At 42.2% G+C, this 24,339-nt stretch overlaps 1 protein-coding gene across 3 annotated transcripts in view; it reads left to right on the top strand.

The window, feature by feature from the left end:
- Nucleotides 1-24,339, top strand: part of LOC147747554 (ferric reductase 1-like) — a 335,069-nt gene that overhangs the window by 273,855 nt on the left and 36,875 nt on the right. For 2 of the 3 annotated variants that reach the window (XM_086954117.1, XM_086954120.1), the window contains exons 10-12: nt 11,029-11,141; nt 13,608-13,694; nt 17,556-17,653. In XM_086954117.1, coding sequence (XP_086810243.1) covers nt 11,029-11,141; nt 13,608-13,694; nt 17,556-17,653 — 298 coding nt within the window. The remainder of the gene's footprint in view (nt 1-11,028; nt 11,142-13,607; nt 13,695-17,555; nt 17,654-24,339) is intronic. The other variant, XM_086954121.1, reaches the window with a different exon arrangement.

Below are 24,339 nucleotides of genomic sequence, written 5' to 3'. Positions count from 1 at the left end.
AAGGCCAGAGTTCCTGAGAAATGCAGGCAGGGAAGGGAGTCTGCCATGAGGGACCTTTGGATACTAGAGCCAGAAGATCCTAGGTCAGGAGAACACCTATGGCTGGCCATGTGGAGGAGGTCAGGCCCCAGGAGCCAAGTTGCTGCTAAAGAGGAGAAAGAAACAGTTTGGGATCAGAAGGCCTAGCTAGGGGCCCAATGCATCAACCAGTATGTATGTATGTATGTATTTAATGCTTGTTAAGCGCGGCTGTCACCCATAAGGGTATCCTGGCGCTGAGACCATATCCAATCATCAAATGAAATAGCCTACATTACTCTAGGAAACAGGTGGGTTTTAAGATCCCTCTTAAACAAAGGTAGATCATGGCTACTCCTCAAAGCCAGAGGTAAAGTATTCCATAATGTGGCGGCCGTAAAGCTAAAGGCGCGGCCGCCCATCCTCACTCTGTTTATCCTGGGGATCCTCACCAGGAACGCAGAGGAGGATCTCAAAGGTCTGGCTGCTTGATACCAGGAAAAAAGGTTTTGAAGCGGTATCGGTCCTAGTCCGTGCAGAGCCCTAAACACAAGACAAAGAGCTTTAAAAGCGATCCTCTGCTGGACCGGTAGCCAGTGTTAAAAGTGGCACACTGTGGTCAAAGTATGATACCAAACAAAACAAAAAAATCATTGTTGGAGTGTGGCTTGAAAATCCCTTGCATGAGTGCACTGGTGGATGTGGGCAACCAGCAGGCAACATTGGAGTAAGTCAGTGGAAATGTATTGTCCAGAGAGGCCATTGAAGGTGGTTCCACCACAGGGATCCCAGGCACTCCTTCAACCTGTTTTTGTCCCATTTAAGGTGAAGGAATTGAAGCCAATGTTGTCCTTTCTCTTGGTAAGAAGTTAGGCATTTGCTCTGGCTTCATGAGGAGAGAACCCATATGGAGAGTTTTCCGTGCTGGCCTTCTGCTCATTTTGCCAAGTGGCTGAGGAGTGGAAGCAGAGTTTTCCCACCCACCCTCACCTGCTGAATGACAGGCAACAGGGAGAACAGTTCGGCCAGACATCCAGAGGAAGCCGACAGGATGTGTGCTTTGGTACCCATATGGAGGGTCAAGGAGATCTGCTGATGGAGCCAGACACAGCAGGCACATCAAATACAAAGGAAAAAAGAGAACATCTTCAGTCCTGCAGTTACATCAAAGAGTAATACCGCCTCGTTGAAAGAGCACCCTATCGGACCCTGGGGATTTAGAAGAAAAAAAACATATTCCATTGCTCTATGAGGGACAGGGAATAGTTGTATTGCTTTCTTGATCTTTTGTGGGCTTCCTTGAACAGTGACAGAAAGTTACATGCCACCTGTCTTGGTAGGGAAAGTGCAGCCCTGTTTCATAGGGAGGAGAATCAGTGACCCCTGGAAAACTGGCATCATTAGTATGTAATTCTTGGAAATTCGATTTTTTGTTGCCAAGACAGTGTTCCGCCCAGTGTGTTTTGTTGGTCCTTAGTCGTTGCTTGGCAACCTGATGTAAAGTAAAACAGTTGCCAATTTGTTCAAATGCTATCAAGGCCAATAGATTTGGCATTTTGATAGTGAAATACTAATATAATTATTGTGGTACAGCGAATAAGATTACGGTTTAACATGTGCTACTTACTGACTGTCAAAAGATGTAGGTTTAGGCCTAGTTTTGATATTATAATCTTGGCAAATACAGAACACCTGTATTTTCATAACTACATACCTTTGGATAGGTTGCTGTATACCATATCTTGGTATTACAGTCTAAATAGTTAGGGTCTAATTGTGTGTGTACGGTTCCTGGTGTCACAGAACTATGGGTCTAGTCTGGGTTTAGATGCCCACTTTCACATTTCTGTTTTGCATTCCACATGTTTGAGAGTCTCGCCACCCCAATTTAGGAGGGCTTCTCAATTGCTTTTTCCACCTGCCAATTTATACATATATGTAATTTTGTGCAAAGTATATTTCTGTGTGGTTGTCAAACTACTTTTTCTTTTCAACATTAAAATCACTGATTGGGCACGGATTTGTTCAGTGTAATTTGATGTGTTGCTGAGTTTTCAGTTTATAGCACACAGTTCCTCCTTAAGTCAGCAGTGGACGGCTCTGCCATGCTACCTTGAGACTCAAGTGCTAACAGGAGTATGTGACCTCCAGTTTGAGAGTGAGTATTACGAGAGCCCTGGGACAGCAATGAGAGAAACATCCAGAATTAACACAATTAAGGCCAGTAACATTTGATTGTCCTGGTACCTCCTCACCCACATTACTCACAAAATGCATTAGTGCATTTGCAATTTTTTTAACTGTTTTTTTTCTTGTCCACATGAAAAACAGTTATCTCGATGGAAAAGTTGTTTTCTATGCCCCCACGAATTTTGGGGAGTGTTCGTGCCCTTCCACACATTGAAAATAGATGTAATGCAGCCTAACAATGGGTAAAGCCATAATCTTTTTCTTCGGTGGGAATATATCTGCAAATGTTATGGAATTATGTACAAACTTGTAATTTTAAGGGTGTTTAGCAGTTGAACACCCACAACTCTCTTGCATGAGAAGTGATGATATTCTAGTGTAATTGTAAATTTGTGCAAATACAATTTTAGTTTTGTGAATAATTGAAAGTTGTATTATGAAAGGTAGCTATGTATGCTTTTACATGTCACTTTAAACAAAGTTCATGTTTGGGAAACCTTTAATCAAGATTTCTAAGAGTTGATTTTAAAACTACAGAGAGTGTTGACGTGATTGTTGAAAAGTTGTCTTTCTCTTATTGGTATCAGAAAAAGGAAGGAAAGTATGTATTGCTGTGCATTAGATTCAATCAGTGTTTTCAAATTGGAAGTATTTTCCAATTGGAAAATTGTCGTAAAAGAATGCTAGAATAATTGTAATAGTTCTAAATTGGTGCAGTTTGAGGTCTTGGTATTGTCGTACTTGCATATAAAAAGATAAAAAAATGATAAAGAACAGTTTCTAAATTACTCTTATACACCTATTCACCAAACACATGAATTCAAGCAAACTCACCTTCAGAATTTGGATTTAAAGGCCACAAATCACTGAATATTGAATAGTAGTTGAAGAACAGTGTGCATGTTAAAAAAGAATCTTGGGGGTATATTCACATGAACGTGTAATAACTACCGCAAGAGTAGCGTAACGCAACTTTCAACATCGCAGCCCATCACTGGAAAATAACCCCGTGTCAACGTGGAATTCACAATGTGGCAGTAGCATGCAAAATACACCAGATAATGTATCAAATGTCCGCGTGAAAATCAATGCCACGCCACAAAGATGCGATTCGCAAATGCAAAAAAACATGCGATGAGGCTAACCGCAGTACAAAAAGTAGCGAACACCAGCCACAGGACTGCAAATCCCATGCGTCTGGCGGGACAATGCACCATAAAAACCACAGAAAAACAAATCAGAAACAAGCCAAAGCATGTAGCAAAATGGATGCACCCTGACCCTTCGCAGAGGCCAAATCGAACCCCAAAACCCCCACACACTACCACCAAGGAACAACTAGGTCAATGAGAAGAGGGAGAGGAAGACCGGGTGAGGACTGAAGGAAAACAAGACCAGCATCACAGAGGTGACAGAACACTACCAGCAACTGACCCACTAGCAGACCACCCGGATTGCAGTCGGAGTGCCACAAAACACTTCGCCCACCCACACATGGCACCCCAATGCCATGTGTCAGCACGCCAAAAGGAGGTGGCCCAACAGGTGTTGGTGGATGCCAAACCCATGGAATGTGAACCAGGACACAGGTGTAGGTGCTATCACCCTTCAGGGCCCCACCACAGCCCACTAAGGAGACCCACACTGCCATAGAGACACATGCAGATGCACATACACAGTACAGAACCATGCCCAGGGGCACTCAAATAGCAGTCACATACTCATGTTGGCTCTGCGTACGATGGCCCTGGCCTCTCCCCTTATGAACTGAGTGGGTGACGACAAAGCTGCATGTCCAAGCTCCAACCCGCTGCCTGCGGTGACATGTCTGCATCTGATGTGCACAGCACAATGTAATGTCGTAGGGCCCAGGGCCCTCATACAAACAACAAGACCACAGGGACACATGCAGATATCATGTTGAACTGGCTATGGGCACATGTCCAGTGACGCCTGTGCTGGATGTATGCGGGTGAGTCTAAGCCATTCCGCACGGAATGGCCGGTGCTGTCAAACACTTGAACATTGGACACCAGTGCAATGGAAATAGAAAACATATGCATAACAGAGTCAACTGCTGAGCAACATGGAGTGAGCCGGGGAAAGTCCAGAGGACAGCCAACATGCAAACAGAAGTGTCCATGAGCTGCAGTGCACTGGGGTTGGGACACTAGAGATGAGCGCGCTCATGTGAAGAAAAAGTCTTGGATTGTGTCCCTTCGATATATATTCCTGATGCAGATGCAGTGGGGTGTGTTAGAACTGCATCATCGTCCCCATCAATGTCTCAGGGCGCCCACACTGTTTGAGGACACATAGCTGCGGAACCGCTCCACAGCACAAAACACAATCAGCAAAGGACACTGAGACACTGGCACCTGGAGTGCTGAGCAGGGTATCAGACCGATGATGGCATCCACGACAGGTCTGAGCAACTCTGTAAGTCTGTCAGGACCACCGTTTCAACTCTGGCAGATGGCGGTTGAAGGTGGTCCTTGCGGTGGTGGCGTGTGGCTCCTGCGGCGATGCGACGTCCGGGCCGGTCTGGACTCGCTTTGGTGTGTGAGCCCTGGTGGGATGCATTTGGGCCCGGATAATGCACGCAGCGCAAGGCCACAGAGAAATGGCGTTGATTACCCCAAGGCCTATGCTTCAGGGGGCATCCAATGTCTCAGAAGAAGGGGTCCTTTACTGGAGCAGCACAGAGTTACTGGCCCCGGATGCTCTGCGGCCGGCACAGGCACCCGGCCACGGGATAGTGACTTGTGGTGCAGTCTGATGGGCCATGCGACCTGAGCGGGCACGCACAATGTCTGAGGTGTATGTTAGGGAGGGTGGTGGGGGACAATGGGAGGTGTCCTCTAGGGCATGATGTGGAAGGTTTAATTTTATCCGGAAGCAGCAAATTGTGTAGTGGAAAGCACGAGCCTCGCTTTCACCACCAATTCAGTTTCAGCTACATGAGGATGAAAACTAGCCCCTAGTCCATCGACTCAGACCCCACCAATGTACGACCAGTAAGTGACCCTGAATGTCGGGGAACAGACTTTGTGGCACCTGGGCTGAGAGAAGATGCAGTCTGCGATGATGCCGGTACACTGATATGAACTCTGCCAATGTTAAATCATGACTCTGTGATCTACTGGACCGAAGTGTAGGCCGGAGGCAGCAGTCAGCAGTGGCCCACAGCCACGTGTCATTGGCTCGCGATGCACAGAGTTAGTGACACCAGGGTAGTTGTCGCCAGTGTATGATCACCTACATAATGATGATCCTTTTCTCTCTGCCAAGATGCAACGCGTCATCCTCTTACGCCTCTCCTTGCGTGCAATTATATGTAATCTGCCTTTGCATACTCAATGTTCAGTTCCAATCTGTGACCTACTCTAGAGCAGCCTCGGCCGAAAGCAGTGTAGGGCGGAGGCAGTGGTCAGCACCGGCCATTCACCAAGTGCCGCCGGCATAGGTTGTTGGCACCACCGGCATGCGTAGTTCAGGTCAGTGGCACCACGTGTTCAGTCACTTCCTCTTACTCCTCTCCGTGTGACCACTGGCGTGGACTCTGCAATTCGTGACTCACGACTAGGTGCTGCATGTGAGACCTACTGGTCCGCAGGGTAGTCCTGGTCCCTCATCCACGTGTCGCTGGCTGGCGTTGAACAGTGCTTGCAGCAGCCCGTGTCACCGGCTGGCGTTGAGCAGTGTTTGTGGCAGCACGTGTAGCCGGCTGGCGTTGAACAGGGTTTGTGGCAGCACGTGTCACCAGCTGGCGTTGAACAGGGTTTGTGACAGCACTTGTCACCGGCTGGCATTGAACAAGGTTTGTGGCAGCACGTGTCGCTGGCTGGTTTTGAACAGGGTTTATGGCAGCACGTGTCGCCGGCTGGCATTGAATAGGGTTTGTGGCAGCATCTGTCGCCGGCTGGCGTTGAACAGGGTTAGTGCCAGCATGTGTCACAAGATGCCCAAATGGAACTATGCCTCACTGATCAGGGGGGTCAGATGCTGTGGCCGCTGGCCCGGATTTAGGGTCACTGCCATTCAGGACCCAGGACACAGTTTGGAACTTGCACAGGCACGTGGTGGGCCCTCCTTAACACACACGCCGGTGTCGGCCGGTGATCAGAGTGGCCTGGCTAAGCAGGGTCGGGCCTGACGGATTTGTCGTCTTGCGGGCTGGGGTACGGCAGATGCACAGGATCGGAGTTAACTCCGCTAACAAGGATGGCGTCATGGGAGGCGACACCCTTGCAGAGACATTGGGCTTTCCAGAAGAGGACCACGCCCATGGCTACGTGCTTTTTATTCACACCCCTACACTAGCCTGGCATACACCGGCCCATCCCACTCTGCTCACGCTTAAGGAGGGCTAAAAAGCAACATTTAGTGAAGACCCCTAATGGCTGGGGTGACATGATTGCGTTTACTGTTCACTACACTCCATATACCAGAGGTGTATGTCGCAGTGGATATGGGTGTGCCTTTCCTGGGGGGCCGCTGTCTTAGTCTGCGCTGCCTCTGTGGTAGTCTAGGGGGGGTGCCGGTGGGTGTTGTCGCCCTCTTGGGTGTCTGGGTAGCAAGAGGAGTGGCTCCCTGGCATCTGTTGCCCTTCTGATGATGCCCTGGGCTGGGCTCCCTTTTGTGTTACAGGCTGCCGTCCGACTTTACACCAGGTCAGAGCAGGTGTTAATTTACTGCTGCTAACACTCCTTATCGCGTGTTTTGTGTTCTTATGTCAGATCTGGCTGGTTGTTGTGAATGTTGAGGTGTCGTGTTTTCACTGCTTTTTGCACAGGAACGCCTACTCTGCTTCTCATTAGCGATAGTTGTGGAGGTCCTCTGTGGTGATGTTTTTTGTGGCTGCTATCACAGGTTAACTGGTGCTGTGAGCTGTTAACACCCGCTTGTGAATGGGGAGGTAAATTTATCACGACTTTGGCAGCGAAAAAGTGCAGTTGATCCGGCGATAGATCCTTGTGAGTATGCGCCTCGGTGTAGCAACTAATGGAATTGTTATACCACATTGGATAAGCTAATTTATGGTGTAATGGAGAACAGAGCTTTACAGGGTCAAGAAAAATATATTTTCCAGCACTGTAGACCATTATATTTGGCATAATATACTCTTATTATTAGGATATTTCAAGTATCCAAGAAGTTCCATGGCCGTATAGAGGAACAAGGCGAAAAACAAAGTTCCTTTATAAGTTTATGGACCACTGAGTTGACTTTAAATATCCCTATCATGTATACAAGGAGATACTTTATTCTTCATAATACATGGAAACACAATCACCTTCAATCTATCCATCAATCAGTCATTTGTTAAGCGCACTACATACCCGTGAGGGTCTCAAGGTGCTGGGGGGGAGGGGGGGATGCTACTGATCGAACGGGCAGGTCTTTAGTGTCCTCCGGAAGGTCAGCAGGTCTTGGGTCTGTCGTAGGCTCAGTGGGAGGGTGTTCCATGTCTTGGCGGCGAGGTGGGAGAAGGATCTCCCGCCGGTGGTTGTTATTCGGATGCCCAGGACGGTGGCGAGTGAGAAGTCGGCGGAGCGTAGCTGGCGGTCGGGGGTGTAGAAGGAGAGCTGTCTGTTGAGGTAGGCTGGGCCAGTCTTGTGGAGTGCCTTGTGTGCGTGGATGAGGAGCTTGAAGGATATCCTCTTGGTGACAGGGAGCCAGTGCAGGTTTCTCAGGTTGGCGGTGATGTGGCCGTGTCGTGGTACATCAAGGATCAGTCGTGCCGAGGCATTTTGGATGCGTTGTAGTCGATTGATGAGCTTGGTCGGGTATCCCGTGTAGTGGGCGATCGGTAGTCGAGTATGCTGCTGACCTTTGCCACAAACCATTTAAATCCTTGGTGCGTAGCTTTTTCAAATGAAAGAGAGAGCATGTGTACAAACGGGAAGAATAAAAATCAATCAATCAATCATTCATATAATTTGTAAAGCGCACTACATATCCGCAAGGGTTTCAAGGTGCTGAGGGGTAGGGAGGAAGGGGGTGCTGTTACTACTGATCGAACAGCCAGGTCTTGAGTTGTCTCCTGAAGGTTAGAAGGTCTTCGGTTTGTCATAGGATGAGGGGGAGGGTGTTCTAGGTCTTGGCGGCACGGTGGGAGAAGGACTTGCCTCCGGCGGTGGTTCTGCGGATGCGTGTGATGGTAGCGAGGAAGAGGTCTGTGGAGCGGTGATTCCTGTTGGGTACATAGAAGGAGAGTCGACTGTTGAGATAAGCTGGGCCGGTCTTGTGGAGTGCCTTGTGTGCATGGATCAGGAGCTTGAAGGAGAGTCTTCTGTCGACGGGGAGCCAGTGCAGGTTCTTCAGGTGGGGGTGATGTGGTTGCGGCAGGGGACTTCAAGGATCAGGCGTGCAGAAGCATTCTGGATTCTTTGTAGTCTGTTGATGAGCTTGATCAGGGCTCCGGCATATAGGGCGTTTCCGTAGTCGAGTCTGCTGCTGACTAGGGCCTGGGTGACTGTTTTTCTTGTGTCTGTCGGAATCCATCTGTAGATTTTGCGGAACATAGGGAGGGTGTTGAAGCAGGAGGAGGAGACCGCATTGACTTGTTTGGTCATGGTGAGTTTCGAGTCAAGGATGACTCCCAGGTTGCATGTGTGGTTGGTGGGTGCGGGGGGGGGGTCCCCAGAGACTCCTTTGCAAAATAAATTGCATCCTAACAGTTGTTAGATAAGTGTTGCAAACATATATTAGAATTAGTTAAATACAAGTCAGTTGTTTTTTTAAATAAGGCTCAGTAGCTCTGAACCTGCACAAACATGCCGAAAGATTCTAGCTTTCCAATAATTACTTAACGGGTGCCAAAAATAAACATGTTGCCATACATATCTCCTTTCTGGTTGCCTCTATACAGCTAGAAAAGCAGAACAAAAGAAAGTAAAGCAACATTTTGTTTTGTTCATTAAAGAGATGGTTTAATTATGTTCCGTGACTTGACTTTCACCTCAGCTGCTGACTCTAGCACCAGGCAGTGTGACATTACCACTCAACTGAAATAAGCTATTACTGTTGAATTCTGATGACATTTCCTTTAAAATAGGTGACAGGGTGTGTCATAAGTGACCTATTATGAAGAAGTGTGAGACAGGTTTCCATACAGGGATTGCCGAATGCCATATATTTCAATTAAATACCAGTGCAAAGACACACAACTCTGTTCTGAGGAAATCATTCACAAACAATTGCATGGTGAATTTGAGATTATTATTTTAGGAATAAGAGAGAAAATTAGACGAGACAGAATTTATCATCTTTATTTTTACATATTATCATCACAGGTTACCACAACAAGGGTTTGAAAAACAAAGATAATTACTCAAAAAGGTACTTACTGCATAATATTGCACAACATTAATTGTGCTATTCAACCACGACCAACTCAATCATCGTGACCATGTTCAGTGTATGTTGTCTTAAGGGCGTAGGTAAAATATATTTGCTTAGATGCTTACCTGTAATACACAGTATTTGTTTATTGACGTGCATCATTAGCAGTTGCCTCCGTGTGGTTTATGGTCTTGGCTGGAGCTCCAAAACATGAAGCATTTGCATGAGCCAAAACAGTACCAGGTAAGGGCTTTTCCAGTTAAGCAATGCTATCCAGCAGAGAATGCCTATAAAGTAGTGGTCCTCAAACGTTGTAATGCCAAGCACCCCCCACCAGCGTGAGCAGTCCACCCAAGTTGATGTGCATTGATTCTATTTTGGAAACTGTGGATGCCGCATTGGGGCAGGACGCTTATTGTTTCTACAGTGGGGATTGTACTAGGCACAATGGTTAAAAGACTGGGCTACTACTCTTGTTCTTTCACTACAGGTTCTACCAGCACTCTCTTGCTGCTGACTCTTGCATTGCTTTCAGCAGGCTTGTGCAGTAGGTATGTCTATTGTATGAATTCTGTTCTACCCCTCCCTATGTCTACAGCTCTGTTTCTCACCCTCCTAATTCCTATAACACACCCTCTTGGTATCTCTTCAGGTCTTGCAGTGATTCTCCATCCTAATTGCTTCAACACTTACGCCGCTCTGACTCACAAATGCGCTTCTTCATGAGACTCATCCAGCACCCATCCAGCCTATTTCCAGATTTCAGGAGTCCTTCCCATTTCCAGGCTCCCGAAACTCTCTCTTCCTCCCTGGCTCATACACTCCATGCTCTCACTCCAGATTTATGTTGAATTCCATCTCGGTTGATTCCGGCAGAGTAGAGTAATGCTAATTTCAGCATGATGCCTTATCCTCTGGGGTGAAGGAGCCTAAGACCTCTGTTTGAAAGGATATCAGTGGTTTATAGTTACTTGTCTTCTTATTTTGAATTCGTTATGCCCCATGAATCCATAACCACTCATATTTGTCCATATATGTTAGAATTCTGCAGCATTAGTAAATCCAGTTTTGAAGAACGGATTGTGAAAGTAAGTTGCACCATACCTGAAAGCAAGGTAAATCCGGTGACCATGGAAGAGATAATATTAAAAAACTGGCTTGCTGGTAGGCCTATATGCTTATGTAACAAACTACAACTTTGGATTCAGTGCCTTCTCCTTATCTGGCATACATTATTTAATCTTAAGCTAAAAAACATTTTTTTAAGTGCAGTAATTGGTCTACAGTGCTTTGATAGACAAAACTGTCACTGTGCATTTCTTTGAAGTTTGCTTTTTGTAAATATGGATTGAAATTCAAATTCAAAAATTGTTAACAAGATTTGTTTTCCTGATATTTTACATCTGTTTCTTAGCATTTTATATATATTTTAACAGTCAAAACATTTTCATGAAAGTACTTTTTTTTGAACAGGTGCACTCATGCTTATCGCATGGATGACCACAGGGAGTATAGGAATGTTGTTTGCCCGTTACCTAAAGAACGCTGCAGAGAAACCTGTTTTGGGAAAAGCACTCTGGTTTCAGGTTTGTTAGCAGTCATATTATTGTGCATTTAATTTATGATGTGTTTCCCTTGTTTGATACCCCCAACATCTCTATTGACATCTGCTGTATTTAATTGTTATGTTTGATCTTCACCTGCCCTGATTATCAGATATATGGAAATATGTCACTTACATTCATGGTATACTAATTTTTTCAATTTACAATCCATTCAAGAACACATTTATTAAATTAGGATTTACTTTTGCTTGATTTAAGATTGGATAACTGACTAAGCCCAACTACCTTGTAAATAGCTGTTTGCTTCTGTTCTGATCCCATCCCGCGTGTCTTGTACTCTAGACACTCTCTAATGCTTAATCAGTGCAAGTATGCTACACAATATTAATATCTTCTTAGAAAAGAAAGTTGCAAAATCCATTTTACCATAACTGTATCCTAATATCCTTCTGTATTCTTCGTTAACCCACGGGAAAATAGTTGGATGGGATGTGGCCTAGCAAGACTTATTGCATTTAACACATATGTAGGGTTTTCAAAAAATGAATGTAAAATCAGTTTTCTTTTACAATACTATGTTATCCGATAAGTAACTGAAAGCATATTCCATAGTCACATTTTGTTTAGTTATACACCAACAAATCGAGACAATACATCTTTAAAATGTAACACCGTATTAATGAAAATGGAAGTTGATGACCCAAGAGCAGAAATAAATTGAAGCCAGTCATCAAAGAAGAGAGGCATATTCTGTGATTACACCTACACCATAGACCTTGACGTATATTTCTATTCTTATTTATAAAGTAGTCCATAGCAAGGGTAATGAGTTAGGGTAGAGGCAATCAATTAGATGTGACAAGCAGTTAAGACATGTATCAAACATTCTTGCTGTTGGCTTTTGGATTTGCATGAAACTATTTCTGAAAACTGAAGCATTTTAGTCCTCAAGCAAAATGTTCTTTGACTGTTCTTTAACAGATCCAAATCACCTAATCAATAGCAGTTCCTAAAATTAATTTGATGCAAGCCTCGCCGAGGGAAGATAAATCAATCTTATATTTCCTAAATCAAAATGTTTGAAATAGACTTGGGCTTACCAACAAATTACTTTTTCACTGTACATTTTCAAAAGCTCTAGTACTCAAAAATTAAATGTGTAAACACACTTTTATGGGAAATCACCTTGAAGAGGGGGCACAGTCTTTAAATTCAAATCTATATAATTGCAAAAAGTTGAAATCGGGACAAACCTTAAATAACAACAGGGACAAACTAACAGCATGATATGGCAAGAACTTTCTCAATAGATAGTCATTTTGATTCCTATTATATACATAAATTACAATTAATTCATGTTGCTTCATATAATCAAACAAGAATTGGCACAGAGGAAGAGTTATGTGTTTAGTTTCATATGGTAAGGTATGAAAACACCTATTGGCTCTGCAAGTGCTTGGTAGTGAAACTGGTAGTGTGATATTAGTGATGTGGTATTACTCACAATTATAGTATTGATCGTATTGGTGGTGATTGTGATATAGGTGGTTGTGAATTGGTTGTGGTGACGTGGTGGTGATATTTTATTATGTTGTTAATAGTGGTGTTAATGGTGGTATTGGTAGTGATAGTGGCATTGTGGTGATGATATTGTGGTATTAGTAGTGGTGGTTTGGTGATATTGGGTATGGGGGAAGTATTGGAATCATTATTGGTGTAGGTGGTATTGGCTGTGTGTTATTGTTGATTTGGTGGTGTTGGTAGTGGTATTGGTTGTGCTGAAGGTATTGGTGCTTGTGGTGGTATTGGCTGTGGTGCTATTAGTGACAGTGGTAAAAGTGGAGGTTGTGGTATTGTGCTTGTATTGGTATTGGTGGTGGTATTGGCCTTATTGCTGGTGGTTTTGATTGTGGTAATGGTGATTTTTGAGGTGTTTGCTTTTGTTATTGGTTGTACTGCTGTAAGAGGTATTGGCATAGGTGGTATTGTAGGTGGTTTTCATGATGGTATTCAATGTATTGACTGTAGTATAGTAGTGGTGTTGGTGGTCTTGCTGGTGGTTGTCTTGATAGTGGTGATAATGATAATTGTGATAGTGGTAGCATTGGTGGTGGCCTCATTGCTGGCGGTGGTGTTGTCTGCAGCACTAATATAGTTGGCATTGGTATTGTGGTGATGGTACTGATGCTATTATTAGTGGTGATAGTGGGTCATTGGTGTTAATTGTGGTTGTGACATTGGCAATTAACATTTTACACAACTTAGGTACACATTTCCTATTATTTTTGTTTATCATTTAGAGATGGCCCGGCCACAATAATGTCCATTTCATGTGATAAGCTGAAAAAGAATTACAAGGCCATGTTAGTGACAGGCTTGCACTTGAGACATGTCAATTGTAGTCAATGAAAATACTTGTTGCAGTAATAAAGTATTGCTTTTCTGATGAAACAGAACTAACTAACATTTCCCATATTTATCTTGTAGGTTCATAGGCTCATGATGGTTTTGACCGTAGCATTAACAATAATATCTTTTATTGTGATTTTCGTAGAGGTGATGGGATGGAGCTATGTAAGTCCTAATATTTATTTTATGAAAGCAGTTCATGAATGTGTTTATGACGATCCTACTGTGATAATATTGTTTTTAAAAAAAAAAATAATAGTTTAATGCTGGTTCCAGTACAAAAGAAAATGACTAGATACAATTGCAATCTGTCCCTTTTGCCCCATTTTCTGGTTGCATACTATCAGATTGGTCTATCAAAAATTGACTAAAACAATGTTGAAGTTAAAAATGAGTCTTACAGCATGGAAGTTTGCTAACAAGAGCTAACAACCTGTGATTTGTCTGTAATAGTGTTCGAATTAGAATTTTAGGACATTTTAGAATAAATTGTATAGAATATAAAATTCTCAAAAATGTAGAATGTAAAAAATTTGACATATTCTTATGTTATATTCCTACGTAACGTGTGTGTGTCTATTAATGTATACTATTGCCATCAAGGGATTCTGTTGTCATGATAAACCATGAAGGAGAAGGCCAAATTGGGCTACCAGAAACCCCCTGCTGCTCATGGTGCAAAACTATTTTGAAGGTACTGCTCACGGTTTAACCAAACTCTAATATATCTAATAATCCTCAACACCTCCACAGCAACACCCAAACAAACTACTTTAGTATGCATTTATTAAATGCAACATGGTGAAAACTCCTTATTCTCCTTTCTTGATGCAGTTAAATCTGTTGAGTTCTTGGTCACTGCACATTTAGTAATTTCTCAATTTTCCTATTCAAACTTCTTTGATTTTCTTTCAATGCTAATCATGGAAATTGCAAATCATGTGTGCTGTTCCCCCAGTACCCATAGATGACTACCTGGAAAACCATTGTTGTCAATCACCTTGAGTCTCAGAGTATCTTCAAGATCTCCTAACTGATATTCATTAAGTACACTATGACGAGGCATCCTGTGCATTTCTCATAGCCCCATGTAATTCTAAGAATTACCTTTCTTGGAAGTGCAACCCCCATGTCAAATTGGGAGTCATAGGGATTTTCTCAGCTTTACAATTGATGCATGCACAGTACTCCAAAACGAATCTGTGACTCACCTTTTGTCAGGTGGCGTTTACACAGTAGAAGTGAGATAATTCTAAGAATGAGCTTGTTCCTCAGTGGAAGGGATGAATGTAGCCCTTTCCTCCACCCCCACCATTTTGCTCAGATACCCCTTACTGATTTGTCTCACCCTTATTATGGCGCTTTGGAGGGACAGCACATCCAAAGGGAATCGTCAGGGTTGACTATGAACCAGTGACCTAGAGATTAGGGTTATCACTAGCACATGAAAAGTGAGGCCATAAACACCCTTCTTCCTCAGGTCTATAATAAATTAATGTGGGGTGGTAAGTACTGCCACTCCATTATAACATGAATGCTGTTTGATGGGCATCTGGAAAAGTCTGAAGCTATTACCTTGCTATTTCTATCTCAGTTTCTATTGAAATTGATGGACATGACACAGGTATTTAAACCTTGGTGGAGGGATACAATTGATTCATTCCATCATAGTTAACATTGTGGCTCTTGTATTTTGCTTCTGAGTTGAATTGGGTATAATTGTTAGTCAAGCCATATTTAAAATCCAAGTTTTGACAACTGGTTTCACATAGTTTATGTTAACGGTGATACACTTAATATTGTACATAATGAGGTCTATTCATCAAATAAATTTTGAGTTCATACTGCAGTATATTTCGACTACTACGTTATGTACTCACAATTCTAATGACTAATCTCTAGCCACTGACCTCCCACTATGCCTGTCCTAGCTCTTATGTGCAGGGTTCTTCTATCTTGAATGCAAAGCAAGAGCTCTGCCTGCAGAAGTCTTTGGTTTTGGAGTACTTATAAAGAGGCCAAAGAAGAATAGCTGAAAAAAGGGGAATATCTACTATTAAATGGGAAGAACCACCCAAATGAGTAAGGTGCTTGTTCTTAACCAAAGTTACAGCCAGATCTACTCTATTGGCACTAGTGAATAAGGAGGCTCAAATCTACTCCAGCAAATTGTGAAATAAATACACTCACCAAACATGGTCAGCAACTAGTAGTTTATCAAACTCTCATTGAACTCAATAAAGCCACAATTAATTAGCACATCTCACAGGAAACAGTGGGTATATGAGGGGGAAATAAGTGTTATGTAAATAAATAAAGTTCTGCGCATTTTCAAACGGGTAAAAATATATATATTTTTTTAAAACCTTAGTACAAGGAGGGATTTAAAAGTCAGCACTCAGCTACACCAATCATTGCACAAAACTCACAACAGCATTATCCTATCATAAACAAACTGGCCTCAAACTATTTTGTCATGTTATGGGTGAATATCTTTTTTGCCTTGCCCCTCACCAACCACTGCAACAGTTCACTTATCTGTGGCATGTCTATATTTTGTCATTCTGGTTGAAGCAGAAGAGGGGGAAGTGGCAGTTGGGGATGGGAAGAAAACATATGCCCTTCAAAGTAAAATATGATATGATACCGATGAGCACTTTACAGGTGTAATCAATTGCATTGTAAGTTGTGCCAAGTATGTTTTGTCTAAAATGTATAATAATAAAGATACGTTAATATCACTGCTGTACAACACAACCAAAAAGACATACAATTCTCTAGTGTGTCAGTGACATTGATATCAGTGTGGCATTCTTGTGTGGGTAGTAGTGATGTACTGACATGTAAGCCTGGTTGCCTTCCTGCGATTTGTACTCTAACTGTGCTATCAATACACTTGATAAGGGACTGTAAAAAAAAAAGTTATAGTGTGTTAAAGTTGGAGTGAAGTTCAATGTAAGTGACATGTGTGAGATGTGTGTCCATCTGTGAAGGGTGACGAGCATGTGCCAGTAGTGAGAATTACTATGTAGTGGAAAGACAGAGAGATTTAGGTTTTTACCTGGTGTGATGTTGGGAATTCCGAGAACAGGCAGACTATAAGGCAGGTCAGTGCATTAAGGAGAGGATACTTTTAATGAGGGAGAAGATGGAGACAGGGTTCAGGTTCTCCTACAGGAATAGTATTTTCCTCCTGTATCTTGATAAATGTATCCTTTAGCTTCCTTCTCTCATCCTGCCAATTGATTTTGAGATCTGCCTCCACTCCCAATGTATTTTTAGAGTTTGTCAGCTACTTCCACATTGCTGCCTTCTCCGCTAGACAAAGGGTGTATTGAGACAGACCATGTATTTCTTTGTTGTGTTCAACAACAAAGATAACTATAAAGTCTATCTCCTCCTCCCTTTCCTCTTAGGTGATGAAAGCTGCATCATGGAGGCTGCTGTTGGTCTATGGCAGTTAGCAAAGTAACACAATTCAAGGGGATATAAATGTCTAGGAAAATCCTTATTTTTGTGATAAGAGTTCCTACTGGGTGATGAATTTTAAATTCCACAGCTTGGCAGATATTTCCACCTGAAACTGTTGCATACCATACTGCCTGGAACTTCCTTCCGTGTGTACGAAAAAAATTATATTCAAGGAGATCTCGGCAGCTAGGCTTCCTTATGTGAATAGGGCCCAATGTATTCTATCAAAGCTAAATCTGTGCAGACTGAAAACCCAAAAGGAAACTTAAAATTCTCTTAACCTCAATGTGTGTTTACACTTCCATTGAAGAGTGTGCGTAGCATTATAAATTAAGATGGAGTTTGGTAACCTTATCAGTTTCAGGAAATTCTACATTCCTCATCATATTGCAATACATAACATATGGGTCATAAATAGATGGGCAGTGTGTATGAATAGCAGCTATGCAGAATGCTCTGTTTCTTGATATTTGTATCACATGGTATTTTAGAATGTTTTCCTATGTCACATGTTTTCTTAGAAAAGATCTTCATATATCCATTCATCTCTCACAGGGTGCTGGTGCCCATCCTGTACTGGGATGTATAGTTATGATTCTGGCTTTCCTGCAACCGATCATCGCTTTGTTCCGCCCAGGTCCAAAGGATAGCCAGTAAGTACACAGTAAAAAGTAACTTCCTAGGCAATCATCAGAATCAGAGGCATTTGCTAAATATGTGTCTCTAGTAAATGTAACTCCAGTTAACAACAACAGGTAGATTTCAAAATATATAAAATATGTATCTTTTATTTAATTATTCGATCATTATATGTGAAATACACAAAATCATTCTATACATATATGCAAGAAAATCATCACAATCATAAAAATTTGTGTTTTTATAAAAGAGGTAGACAATTCTGTGGCTAGACTGTTTACTTTTCGACGCGCGTTTCGGCATGAGTTACGCCTTCGTCAGGAAAAAGCCACAATTCCTGCACTCCAAAGCATGATTGTCAGAGTTCGGTAAAATTAAAATATACCAGAAAGGTAGACACTTTCTTATCATGTACCAATCCAACCAAGGTATGGTGTTTGTAGTTCAATCAAGGTAGTAGGTTAAAATTCCTTTTACAGTATATACGTGACTTGCTGGACTTAATAATCCGATCTCAATTAGATGTAGGAAGCTTGTCCAGAGATTAAAATCAATTACTGTGTCTCGCATGGATGGCGGACATGTGTCATGTAGATGGCAGACATATGGCGGGCTTGATATTTCCTGCACTTCAAAGCAGGATTGCCAGAGTTCGGTAAAATTAAAATATCCCAGAAAGGTAGACACCTTACTTATTATGTACCAATCCAACCAAATTACGGTGTTTGTAGTTTAATCAGAATAGTAGGTTAAAATTCCTTTTACTGTATATAAGTGACTTGCTGGACTTAATAAACCAATCTAAAGTTAAAAGAACTCAATTAGATGAGGGAAGCTTGTCCAGAGATAAAATCAATTACTGTGTCTCGCGTAGATGTCGGACATATGGCGGGCTTGATATTTCCTCAGTTAGAATGTTCTTTTTAATGCGGGACCTTCTTTCAATGGTGTGTCCCCTGATGTCAAATAAAAAAAAGCCAGTAAGTACAAACATTTATTCACTGACAATAGTAATATTTAAAACTGAAAACCACTATGGCCAGTCCTTAGTTTCATCTAACATTATTTCTGATAATTTCCAACCACAAGTAGCCTTTGAAAATATGGCTCTAGAGAGTTGTGGAGCAGCATTTATTTGTCTGTAGTCTATCCTATACACCTGTGACATAAAATATTGGGATTGAGATTCAAGACACCACATAGATAATGAGAACAACATCATTGTATAGGTTGGGCCAGTTTCTCTTGAGCGTTCATTTACAGGGGCCACTGAGCTCTCTGGAAGGGGAAACTAGGGCTCTTGGTCACCAGTTCTCAGAACAAGTTGGAAACAGAAAGTGGGGCTTAATTAAATATCCTCGACTGTTTGAGTAAATGCAGTCAAAGGCTTAACCTTAGAAGGTTCCTGGGGTCAGTATAGGTAGAATGCAACAATTAACAAAGCAACAGTACTGTATGTCCAGCAAAGATTGGGTTTTTACAACACCTTCAATGGAATGCCCATATCTGAGATACATTTGTTACATAAACAGGTAACACAAAACACAATCAAAATACTAAACACATTGCTAGGAGTTAAAAAGTAATCATACAGTGAACCAGTAATGTCACAAAGAAAATATGAGCCTCATGCAGGTCTACCAGGTAGCAGTTAAAGCAGATCTACATGCATTACAGTACTGAAACCATAGCTCCTGGAAAAACACTGTATCATTTTTATATTCGTTTGAATGTTTCTGAAGCTCTGTTGCTCACCAAGTTCAGAACTTTCCCAGAGAAAAACAAGGCACATCCAGTGCATACTTTGAGCCAGTGGTTACAGGTGAGGCCAACTGACAAACCTTTTAGGGGCCCAGCACTTATTTTTCTGCACCAGACATTTTCTGAGAGCAAGAGAAGGACAAACAAACAAAAGGTTAAGAAGGATAAAGAGAAGGACAGAAAAATGTCACAGAGGGAGAAAGCAGATACCTGCAAGACTGAGATAGAGGGGCAGGGAGTGTCTGGTGGTCGGTTAAAGAGACATGAGTTGGATTATGAGACTACACAGCCATGATATTTGACATTTAATAGGACTGGCAGCAGGCTTCTGAAGAGGCCTTCAGTTTATCGGCTCTCATTGTTTTACAAATTAAACAGTGCACAGAACCATGTTAGCAGTATGGATATAGCCTTGCAAGATTTGCAAATAATGTTCATGAATCTTTGTACCCAAACAAGCGATTTTTGCTTTGCAAGTCATTTAACAAACACCCTTTCATTCAGCTTCCCATGATTCCAAGCCCCTCTGCTTCAGTAGGAGCAAATAACCATCTTTGCCTCATTGTGCTACAAAGGGCAACCAAAACTAATCTGTGACCCTAAATGAGTTATTTCAAGTTGAGCATTTCCCCTGTAAAGACTGTGGCTTATCTTGATTGTTTTTGCAACCCAGGGTCCCTGTTCCTCCATTGCTCATGACTGGAGTCACCCAGGAGAGCTTCTAGCAGTTGCCAGTGAACCCTGTCTCCTCCATGTAATCTGTGTCCATGGTCACCTGCAAAAGAACACTGGTTCAACTAGACATATTTAAGTGTACTAGTCAGCCTCTGGATCCCTTTATAGTTTTTATGGCATTCCTTGTCTTAAAAGTAAATGATAAAAAATCGTACATTAAGGTATGTGGCCCTAAGTTAACAATGTCCTAAACTTTTGTGGTGCTGGTAAATGTGATTAAGTAAGTTAAAAGATATTCTTATTTGGGGATCCTTTTTAATACACACCTGTCATTGACCCGCTGTTGATCAACTAGTAAAAGAGATGTTACTTCTCTATAAAGTGAAATGTCTTTCTACACCAAGTTACAAGAGCCTATGAGGCCCACCCTAGAACAGTGGAAGAACAATACTGTTGGAAAATGCAACTTCCGATCCCAAACAGGAGTAATATTAGCCTAATTTGAGAACCCAGAGCCATCAGAGAAACAATCCCCTGGGGTTTGCGGCCTCCCAAAAGCCATTACATTATTTATGACTTAATGGAGTTTACCCTGGAGTGGTTATGGCTTAAACCATGGAGTGCATAGCGTGGAAAACCACCAATTATATTAAAAGTCTCTAACATAGACTCAAGTCACTATCTTCTGGTCAACACAAATATTAAGGGATTATGGGGTTATTATCCTAGGGATGAAATTGTTACCTAGCCTATGGTAGAGGGGCAAACTCTTGGACTCTTCCTGAGGCACAGGAATTGAAGGAGAAGTAGACTGCTAGTGCGGAGGGTAGGTATAGAGGTGGAGTGTGGTAGAAGATCAGTGTGGCTGTGAGCCCCAATGTACAGCAATATAGGCCTAGGGAACTGCACAACCTTGTACCTACATTTGTCCTACCTTGCCCTACATAACGGTTCTGGTGCTGACATTCTACCTAGTTATGTGCCGAATAAATGTTGTGTGGTTTTCTTCGGAAACTAGCCTCATTTATTATGAATAACTTTATTTCGAACTTCAAGACCATAAAAGTACATCGCCATAAAAACATAATAAAATCATTTACTTAATATCAATTTCATTCTCGTCTTTGACTAAAAGCAGGTACATATATACCATTATTGATGATTCTATTGTCAATGCATTCTGGGTCGAATTATACATTGTACAAAAAAAGGCAAATCCAATAAAGATCCTTATATTACTTTAGACTATTCAGGCCATGGGGAGTATACCAGGGAGCCTCATTTTAATGCAGATTCACAGTAAAGTGCTACATAATATTAAACACATCTTCTATCAGGTATGCTCGAAAAATCGGTAATAGCAGTAGGTCCATACTGTTCAATCTTTGCATTCCCAGATTGTTGAGTAACATCATGTGTGTTTCATTAAGTGCTACATTGTGTGGCCCAAGACAAGGTTTGCATCTTAGTACATATTGCCCACATCCAACCCAGGAATTTAGCAACTGACGTTGCTCACTGCTCTGAAATGTTTGTGTTCAATATTCTTAATGCAGTGCTGCCGCTCCTAGTGCCCATATTTTTACATATTGACCTTCGGCATTTATTCTGAGGGGCCTAATAAGCTGGGCACAAAAAAAGAATGTTATCTTATGTTAATTGTATTTCTTAAGTGCAACGGTTACCTGAAGGTGTCCTGGCGCTAGCTGCTTCCCTCTGAACAGAGAAACACATGGGAACCTATGCACTGAAGAGCCAGGTTTTCAATCCTTTCCTAAACGCCATTAGATCAGTGGCATCCCTAATATGGAAAGGGAGTTCGTTCCATGCCCTTACATTGTCGAAACTTATTCCTCCCCAGTTGAATTTTTTGAAGGAGGGTACTTGCACACTCTTAGCTCCTAGTGAGCGGAGGGATCTTTTAAATCGATGTTTTGAATATTCCAGCCCCGTTTCTTGAAGGGCTCTAAAGATGGTGCACAAGGAGATTTTGATTGCATCCGTTGTCTACCTGGAAGCCAGTGCAGCCTTTTGATTTCCTTGGTAACAGATAAAAATTTTGGTGTGCCTGTAAGCAGTCTAGCTGCCATATTTTGCAGAAGTTGAAGCTGGTTTAAATGTCGCTTTTGAATATTCAGTAAGAGGCTGCTGCAGTACTCCACCCTCGATAGAATGAGAAATGTTATGACTACACGTTGACAGTCCTCCGGCAGAAATGGCATTATTTTATTAATTTTTCTAAGGAGGTGGAATCTAGCGGATGCAACCGCATTTATCTGGTCCCCGAAGGTGAGTTTGTTGTCGACTATGACCCCCAGATGTTTTGCTTTCCTAGCTGATTTAGGGAGTAAGCCTACTTCTTCCAGACACTAATCTGGGGTCCAGAAATCGGTCGGGAAATGAGGGCCTCAGTCTTTCCCTCATTTAACTTCAGGGAGTTCTGGGTCATCCATGTCTTAATTGATTTTAAACAGTCATGGAACCTCTTCCTATTCTCTGACTCCTGCCCCGGCCTCTAGGACTCCACAATTTGTGTATCATCCGCACATAATGTGAGCTGAAATCCGAAGGATCTAATCAGATCTGCCAGAGGAGACACATAAACATTAAAAAGGGTGAGACTATGGGAGGAGCCCTGTGGTACTCCACAAGGTAGGGAAAAGGGTTTAGAACGGGCTTCGTTCAAATCTACACTTTGAATTCTTTTTAGTCAGGAAAGGCTTCAGTAGCTTCCAGGCTTTACCCGAACCCCGCGTATTCATGGTCTTTTCTACCATTTTGTTCGGCAGTGGAAGACGAGAGGTTGGCCGTTAACTATTAGGATCCTTAGGGTCGAAATTTAGTTTTTTTATCAATGGTAGGATTGATTCTATCTTCCATATTTTTGGAAAGTGCCCAGACTCAAACATGGCATTAAATAAGGAAGTGAGTGAAATGCTGATAAGTAATAGGGCTTGTTTAATTACAAAAACTGGCCTGAGTTGTAGGGAGAGCCTGGTCTGATAGAGGTGAGATGCTACAAATCTCCAATTCTCCAATTGCGTTCCAGGCACCTGCATGCAAGTTTTTGTTTCCTTAGTTCTTCGGAGTACCAAGAGGGTGTTGGTTGGGAACGCTTAGGAGACCATGTTTTCACCGGGGCACATTCTTTAAAAATCCCAATAGGGTTCGTAAAGGGGGATGTTTTTAATCTCTAGAAATCTCCCTGTTAACGTGGAGCTCTCAGGTGTTCTTATGGTATTGCTCAAAGCCACAGACCAGTATAACTGTTTCATTTCCCTTTTTGAGGAGAACCGTTGGCACAAGGGGTCCTACCACAAACACCTCAGGTCCATTGCTATCAGCATATGTTTTATTTTTGCAGCCAGTTAATCTTTTTTGTGGTGTCAGCCTCCAGAACATCCTTAAGTGCTAAAGAGTAGGGTATTATTTCAGGGGTGGTCCTCAATCCACGCCAGTATGCTATTGGGTGGAATCTTGCTACCTCATCCAGGGGTTTACAGCCTAGATCATATTGTAATGGCTTTAATGGGGTGTGTTGTGGAAGGATTGTGATGCTTCTTAAGAATTTGTTTTCTGCTACAACTAATGGAGTTAAGTTTTCAAAATCCAATAGTTTAGAGCCATATAAAACAAAAGCCATGACTTTGGTATTATAAATCTGCAAGGAGGGTCGATTAGCTTTGTTTGTGAATTTTTATGTTCTTTCATTAATGTTCCTGCAAGTTGACGATGTTTTGAAGTCATGGTTTCAATCTGGGGTTTCCAAGTTAATTTCTTAGCTAGAATGACTCTTAAGAAATTAAAATCTTCAGTCTGTTCAAGAAACTCATTATTTAGGCTTACATTGCACTTTATCACCCGGCTCTTGTTTAGTAGCATACATTTTGTTTTACTCACATTAATCACTAATCCATGCACCCTAAAAAATTCTTCAAAGTGGGATAGTGCATGCTGCAGACCACTCTGTGTTTTGGAAATAATGAGCTTGTTGTCTGCAAACATAAGAATTGGTATTTTTACACCTGCAAGTACCGGGGCATCAGTAGGATAAGTGGCAAAAAATTGTGCTACACCATTCAAAAATAAAGAAAACAAAGACGTAGCCATAACACTCCCTTGTCGAACTACCTTGGAGACTGGGAACCTGTCAGTGACATATCACAGTGCCCCCCATCGCACCTGTGCAAAGTTATCCTCATGAAGTCTGACTACTAAGGATAGTAGATCTAATGGCATACCTAGGTCCTTGTGGGCCGTCCAA

The sequence above is a fragment of the Lissotriton vulgaris genome, chromosome 1_1, assembly GCF_964263255.1.
Source record: "Lissotriton vulgaris chromosome 1_1, aLisVul1.2, whole genome shotgun sequence".
Taxonomy (NCBI): Eukaryota; Metazoa; Chordata; class Amphibia; order Caudata; family Salamandridae; genus Lissotriton; species Lissotriton vulgaris.
This window is presented reverse-complemented; position numbering and strand designations above follow the sequence as displayed.